We start from the raw sequence: 8,155 nt of genomic DNA on the forward strand, positions 1-8,155 counted from the left end.
TAAATTTGCAAGTGTTTCTTGTCAATTAAATTTTTTTTACATTTTCAATGTCGATGGAAACCCTAAATATGGCCTTTTTTTTGTCTTCGTACATTTATACATGTAAATGCAAACTCCACACACTTTTTTATTTTTAACGTTATACAGCCTACAAACTGGATTTGGCATCAGAGCTCTTTATACTTCGGTTTTTCTGTTTGAGCTTTAATGAAACGGCCTTTGTATTGCAACGTACTGTACAACAGACCCCAGTGAAGCAGAAGCATCATGTAGTTCAGCTTTTCTCCTGTAGATGGAGAAAGAGGGCCACTCCACGGGCCCAGGGGGCAAGAGGGTTTGATGAACTTGCCTAAAGCTTAATCTGAAAGGGTGCGGAAGTTGAATGGGGGGGGATATTGTTTTTATGAAAAGCAGGGCTAAATGACAAGACATCAGGAAAAGCTAAAATCTGTCGGGGTAGGACAAGCTCTGTTGTCTTGCTCTTTTTTTGTTTACTTTCTTTTTGTTTTTATTTTTTTAGTGTCGGGGGTAAATTGACTACTATGGTTCTCATTTAAAATGTAAAATTAGCACACATTGTTACCGTACTTTTTACTTTAGTGTTCTAACGCTACTGTTTTTTTAAGCAAGCTCTCGTCGCGTTTGGTGATTTTATTTTGAAAATCGCTAAAGGAAGTGGAGATTGACAACAACCGGAAGAGTTGGTAAATAAACCGTGTTCAGATCCCGAAGAAACTCAAAGAGCATGCTGAACATCTGTAGTAGGACAGGGCGGTAATAAGACATGGAGGACAAACAGCGGGAGCAGCTCGGAGGAAACCCGGACTGGATGTCGCGTTTGCCGGAGGAGCTGCTGGACGTCCCGCTGTGGAACCTGGCATTACCTGGTAAAACAGGAGCAACCAGTTCAGCCAGTTCAAGACAGAAAAGAATAGAAAACACTCTCATACAGATCACGTGTTTATTTTAAAAATATAATTATCCTTAATTTCAGGTTAAACTGTAATAAAAAAATTGTCTCAGATGCTTGTTGACAGGCTCTTCTCGCACCACAGGCAGCCATGACAGCATGTCCTTCAGCCTGGATGTCTCTTCTCCTGTGGTGAGATCGGAGTCCTGCTTCCTCAGACTGACTGACAGGCTGTTCCCCTGCTGTACTCGACCCTGTGTTTACCGCTGGGCCACCACGCAGGTATTTTACGGTCCCCCTAAAGGTGAAAGAGAACCAGGAACCTGCACCACCTCAGGTGAAGCTCCCTACCTCGTAAAAGGTTTGGGGAATTCATCTGAGGTTTTGATAATTTGATAATTACTGAACTACCGTAGTTTGGAAGGAGGAAGGCAAGGCAAGGCAAGTTTATTTGTATAGCACAATTCAACAACAAGGTGGTTCAAAGTGCTTTACAGAGACATTAGAAACAAAAACAAATAAAAAGCACGATTTAAAATAGATTAAAACAAGCAAACAAACTAACTAACTAAATAACAAACAAACAAAACAGTATGTAAAAAAAAATCAAAACAGATAAAATCAGAACAGTAGATAAAATCAGTAGTTAAAATGTAAGTTTTGAAATTTAAGCTTAAAAGTGTGGATTTGGTGCTTTATTCAAGTGCAGCTGAGAACAGGTGAGTCTTCAACCTGGATTTAAATAAACTGAGTGTTTCAGCTGATCTGAGGCTTTCTGGGAGTTTGTTCCAGATATAAGGAGCATAAAAGCTGAATGCAGCTTCTCCGTGTCTGGTTCTGACTCTGGGAACTGATAAAAGACCGGATCCAGATGACCTGAGGGATCTGGAAGGTTCATACTGGGTCAGGAGGTCACTGATGTATTTTGGTCCTAAACCATTCAGAGCTTTATAGGCCAGCATCAGAACTTTAAAGTCTATCCTCTGACGGACAGGCAGCCAGTGTAAAGACCTCAGAGCTGGACTGATGTGGTCCACTTTTTTGGTCTTAGTGAGGACTCGAGCAGCAGAGTTCTGAATGAGCTGTAGTTGTCTGACTGATTTTTTAGGTAGACCTGTAAAGATGCTGTTACAGTAATCAAGCCTACTAAAGATGAATGCATGGACTAGTTTTTCCAGGTCCTGTTGAGACATCAGATCTTTTATCCTCGAAATATTTTTGAGGTGATAGTAAGCTGACTTTGTTATTGTCTTAATGTGTTTTTCTAAGTTTAGGTCTGCATCCATCACTACACCCAAATTTCTCGCCTGGTTTGTGGTTTTTAGATGTATAGATTGAAGTTCTCTGGTGACCTGTAATCGTTTTTCTTTGGCGCCAAAGAGTAAACCAAAAACTGTTTTTGTTTAGCTGGAGAAAATTTTGGCACAACCAGTCATTAATTTCCTCAATGCATTTACCAAGAGCCTGTACAGGGCCTTGGTCTCCTGGTGACATTGTGATATATATTTGTGTGTCATCTGCATAGCTATGATAGTTTATTTTGTTGTTCTTTATAATCTGTGCCAGTGGGAGCATGTAGATGTTAAACAGAAGGGGTCCCAAGATGGAACCTTGGGGAACTCCACATGTGATACTTGTTCTGCTCAGATGTGAAGTTACCTATTGATACAAAGTATTTCCTGTTTTCTAAGTATGTTTTGAACCAGTTTAGCACAGTTCCTGAAAGACCTGCCCAGTTCTCCAGTCGTTTGAGTAATATGTTGTGGTCAACTGTATCAAATGCTGCACTGAGATCCAGTAAAACTAAGACTGACATTTTTCCACTGTCTGTATTCAGACATATGTCATTAAACACTTTGGTCAGAGCGGTTTCAGTGCTGTGGTTCTGTCTAAAACCTGACTGGAAGGCATCATAGCAGTTATTCTGTTTTAAGAAGTAACTGAGCTGTTGAGAAACTGCTTTTTCAATGATCTTACTTAAAAATGGGAGATTTGAGATCGGCCTGTAGTTGTTCATTTTGTCTTGTCAAGGTTGTCCTTTTTCAGTATAGGTTTTATTACAGCAGTTTTTAGTGGTTCTGGAAACACACCTGATATTAAAGAAAAGTTGACGATCTGTAACAGGTCTGACTCCAAAGTCTTTGAGACCTTTTTGAAAAAACTTGTTGGCAGGACATCTAAACAGCAAGAGGAGGAGTTCAGTTGACCTAAGATGTCCTCCAGGTCTTTGCTGTTAATAGGGTGAAACTGTTTTATGGTGTTTAAACTGTTTTTCGGTGGACACAGTACATATCCTGGATCTGCTGTTGATGTACCAATTGCTTGTCTAATCTTTTGGATTTTTTCTGTGAAGAATTTGGCAAAGTCATTGCAGGCCATGGTCGAATGAAGTTCCGCTGGCACTGACACAGGAGGGTTTGTTAGCCTGTCAACTGTGGAAAATAAGACCCGAGCATTATGGCTGTTTTTAGTGATGATGTCAGAGAAGTAGGACCTCCTTGCATTCCTCAGTTGTAAATTATAATTGTGAAGTTTCTCTTTATAGATGTCATAATGAACCTGGAGGTTTGTTTTTCTCCATCTGCGCTCAGCTTTCCTACACTCTCTTTTTTCATTTTTCACTAGTGTGGAGTTTCTCCATGGAGACTTTTTCCTTCCAGAGATAACCTTCACCTTAATGGGAGCAATTGTATCCATTACATTTAACGTTTTTATGTTTGATCATGACTTACTGTATACAGTACTGTGTAACGAGCCGCCCCTCATTTCTTCATATTTTGCTTCTAATCAGACTATCTTCATTTTTTTTTTTGTTAAAGTGGTCTTGAGCGGTTCTCCAGGCTTTCCGAAGGTCCTTGAATGTTTTTTTTTGGACATCTGGATGCTTATTTGATCATTTCCCCCCAGTACTTAAACCATTTTCAGAGGAATGGTTTTTTTGTTTGTTGAGGCACTTAACACTAAGGTATGACTCATTCCAGCATCCAAAAAAGGCTCCTAACGCAAAGACGGAACAAGTGTTGTGTCTACACATGCAAATATCTAACCAACTTTAAACTGTATCTTTAAGCGTTTTGTTACTAGAAGCCTGTCACAAAAATGGGTTGAATGTTAGAAAAATAACAAAGATAAGGGTTTAACAGACATAAAATGTTCTTTTTAGCACCACCAGCTGAAAACTTGGCAGATCTCAGCAGTGTGTCATTAAAAAGTTTGAGGAAGCAAGTGCAGAAAAAAGAAGAGGCGGATCTATAAAACTATTTAAAAAAAGTGACTAGCAAGTAACCTGAAACAGGAAGAAAAAGCTGAGATATGTCATACTGCGCAAGAATTAGACTGAAAATCAGAGACAACAGGTGTGATGGAGTGATGAATGCAAATGTGAAATTGTACAGAGGAGATCAGGAGAGAGATACAGCCATCTGTACAACATGGTGGAGTCTCTGTCATTGTTTGGTTCTGGTGTTTCAATATTCATTCTCTTTCTTGGCTACAGCTATCGGTCCTTTCTGATCAGTGTGATCTTGGTGTTCGTTTCTTGGACCTGCGGATCGCCAGAAAGCCAGCAGGGAGCAGCAAATTGTTTTTCGCTCACGGCATATACACGCTAATAACCGTCAAGGTCAGTAAACTACACCAAAACTGCATTGATACTCAGAGTGAAGGCTAATTTACAGCAAATTTTAATGTCTGTCTGCATGCAGGAGGCTTTGGATGAACTGGCCGGCTGGCTGGACGCTCACCCCAAAGAGATTGTAATCATTGCCTGTTCACATTTCGAATCTCTAAGTGACGAAGACCACGCCCATCTGATGGAGTTCATCCTTCTGCTGTTCAGAGGGAAGCTGTGCCCACCACAGGTAGATAGACATTATTAGGATAATGATTGATTTCTAAAGTTTAATAATGCCAAATATTCACTGCTTTCAGCCTCTCAGATAAGGATTTACCATTTTAACTTCAGCAGATATAAATACATGGAACTGATCTCAACCACAGGCTCATTGGGAACCCCCGACTAAAACGAATGCATTTACGACTGTAGTCCTGCAATAAATCCTTTAATCATTTAGGTCATGGTGTTCAGTTTCTGTTGAAACTCTTTTCGACTCAGGTGTTTCAAATATCAGAGGTATTTCTCTAGTCCAGAAACCTGCTAATATACCACACCACAAACGTCACGCTCCGAAAATTAAAACGTGTTGCTGTAATCATGTTATTAGCCTGCATTGGTTTTGGCACAGTGTGCCTAATAAACTGACAGTTTGATTCATGTGTATGCATGCAGGAAACTCCCACTCTGCGGTCATGTTGGTCAAAAGGTCAGCAGGTCATTGTTTCCTATGACGACCAGGAGCTGCAGCACCCTGGGCTGTGGAATCGGATACCTTATTGGTAAAATACATAGACTGTATGTAGAAGGGTTAGATAGACTTCGTAGCTTAAGTGTCTTCGATTCCGTGATTTCGGTTCTGATTACTTTCTCTGGCAATATTAGTTGTTCTTTTTTTGTTTGTTTGTTTGTTTTGTTTTTGAGCATCTTGGTGTCTCAAAAGTATTAATAATAGATGTTGGTACAGTGACTTTAAACCACACTGAGAACAGCAACAGCCAAAGGTTCAAATATGACATAATTGGAGTGTCATATTTTAATGTGTGTTCACTGTCAGACATAATACGTGCTTGTTGGTTTATTTATAAATGGTGTGACATGGTGTGAAATACAATATTAAATATGTAAACACTGGTTGCATGTAATATATACACGTATGTAAAGATAGTTTGTTTCCTCCTATTTTCAAACCTTAGACCTTATGTGGTTTTCTTGGTCTTCTTCTCTCCCTCCTTCTTTTTGGGTCTTTGACTGGTGACCAAGACTGGTGGCCATTAGGGGAAAAAAACAGATTTAAAGCAGTGCCTGATTACTTTTACTTTTCAAGGCTACTGTCTGCACAGTTGTTCATGTCACTAACACTGAAATGATTGAACCTGTCCTGTGTGTTCAGGTATGCTAACAGCCCAGATCCTAAGAAAGTGATCACCTATCTGGAAGGCCAGCAACGGCAGGGAAGACCAGGTATGAGGTTGTTAGAACAAGTAGTGCAGTGAGGGAAAGTAGTAGCATTACAGACCTGTATTTAAAATGTTAGAGCAAAAGTACTGGATACAGAATATACTGTAAAGGTAGTTTACTGGATTTAATAACCTGCCAAAGGTACAAATGTTAGTTTGTACATATATATGCATCCCACACAGCCTGTGATGGCTTTCAGTACCACTGTTTCCTCTGATGCTGCTTCTTCTGCTGTAATTTTTTTTAATCATCAGGAAGCCAGTGGATAAAATTGGAGAGAAACTCCACGGCAACACAGCCACGCCACATACAACTATACTTGCTGCTAACAATGTTGGACACTTTTGCGGGTTTATGTAGTAGGATTGACAGATTCAATGCAGAAGTATAATTTATGCTTAAGCTCAAAATTCAAAGCGTATTCAGACTACGCAGGTTTTCAATAAAAATCCAACATGGATTCGGATTTGCTGCCCCCATGTGGCGAACGTTTTTATTGAAAGTTGAAAAGGTTTATTCAAAAATTTAAATGAAATGTTTTTATTAAAACAGAATAATTCCTTTAAATACCAAATTTCTAATATTCATATACTGTTGATTGAGCCACCAAAATATATAATATAATTATTATTAACCTTTTTTTTTTTTTTTTTAAAACTCTTGAGATTAAAAATCTTTTACAAGAACGTCCTGGACAAGATGGACAGAAGTATTCTCATAAGTTTAATAATATAATAATGTCAGTGACGTAGTAAAAATACTCTGAAGTGTACTGCTTCTGCAGCTAGCTGGGATTTATTTTACCTCAGGTTTTATTTGCTGTTCGTTTCTTTAAGCACCGGCCTTACAGACGGTTTTGTTTTCCAGATGGTTTTTACGTCACTGGTCTGAACCTGACAGAGACCATGTTTTACGTCTTCCTGCACCCTTTCCAGAGCATGAGGATGTTGACGTTGAACTCTCTCTCACTGCTTCTCCAGTGGGCGGGTGAGCAGCAGCCAGGACCCGAGGGAGTCAACATTATGTGCTGTGACTTCGTCAGTATGAGCGAGTTCTGCTCGCTTGTCGTCGAGCTGAACTACAAACTGGTGGGCAGAGGCTGCAGGAAGCTGCCAGCATCCTCCAAAATAAGTGCCAGTTAATAATTTTGTGAGCCTGCCATCCTGTTTATACAGTTGTGTGCTTGATGTTTTTGTTTTTTAAGCATCACATTACCGTCTACATGTTTATTCAGGTTAATTTCAACATGCTTTACCTAAAACTATAAGGAGGTACACAAGTTACATGTTCTTTACACATTCACTGTGCAAGTGTAGTTAAAGTTTTATATTTTGCACTACTGGACACTTTTCCACAAATATTTGCACAAATATGACAATCTATATATTGTATATGCATTTTCTTTTTTATTTTGACTTATTTTTAATTTCTAATTCATTTTTCTTTTTCAATGATTTTTCTTACCTCATAACTCGTCTCTGTGCTGTGAACTTTTCTTTAGGGATCAGAAAGTCTTATCTTTGCATTTCACAATGCCACATGTTACAAATTTTAGTGTTTACTATCAACATCACGAATGCTAGCAGCCTTTTAATTAGCGTACAGCTATACAATAGTTAGCTTGGAGAACAACGTGCTGAATACTAGGTCTCTTGCACTATATCTTGTATGATGTTACATTTCTTTTTTGTTTTACTGTAAATTAATCAAATGCTGGTATTTCTAAATAAATATTTTCATATTTATTTTTCACATTGTATTTTATAAACAGCTGTGTGGGTGCTGTTTGGTGATTAGCATTGTCACCCCACACCAAGCAACTCTTGAGTTTGAAACTTTGCCTGCGTGGCTTTCTTCTACAGTCCAAAGAAACGCATGGGTTATGTCACCTGGTTATTCTACATTTACCGTCACACTGCCTGAATAATAAAAATCTGTGATTTTTGTACCTGGATTTGTTTGTAATTAAGATATTTAGAATCCTCAGATGATGCGCACAAACAAAATGATGAAGGCCTGGCTAAAAATGACTACTACTAATAATATAATAATAATAATAATAATTTTCAGTTTTCCAAAACGCCACAAGCTACAAAATGTTCAGGATTAAATAAAATAAATAAATTACATGTGAAAACAACAACAAAACAACAACAAACAAGAACTTATAG

At 38.6% G+C, this 8,155-nt stretch overlaps 1 protein-coding gene across 1 annotated transcript; it reads left to right on the forward strand.

The window, feature by feature from the left end:
* The first annotated feature begins 621 nt into the window (after positions 1 to 621).
* Positions 622 to 7,932, forward strand: LOC113016822 (PI-PLC X domain-containing protein 1-like). The gene is made up of 7 exons (XM_026159960.1): positions 622 to 887; positions 1,056 to 1,192; positions 4,407 to 4,532; positions 4,615 to 4,770; positions 5,199 to 5,305; positions 5,917 to 5,987; positions 6,852 to 7,932. The coding sequence occupies exons 1-7, from the start codon at positions 785 to 787 to the stop codon at positions 7,124 to 7,126; spliced, it is 975 nt and encodes a 324-aa protein (XP_026015745.1). The 5' UTR covers positions 622 to 784; the 3' UTR covers positions 7,127 to 7,932.
* Positions 7,933 to 8,155: the final 223 nt, after the last annotated feature.

Source organism: Astatotilapia calliptera, chromosome 23, assembly GCF_900246225.1.
Source record: "Astatotilapia calliptera chromosome 23, fAstCal1.2, whole genome shotgun sequence".
Classification (NCBI taxonomy): domain Eukaryota; kingdom Metazoa; phylum Chordata; class Actinopteri; order Cichliformes; family Cichlidae; genus Astatotilapia; species Astatotilapia calliptera.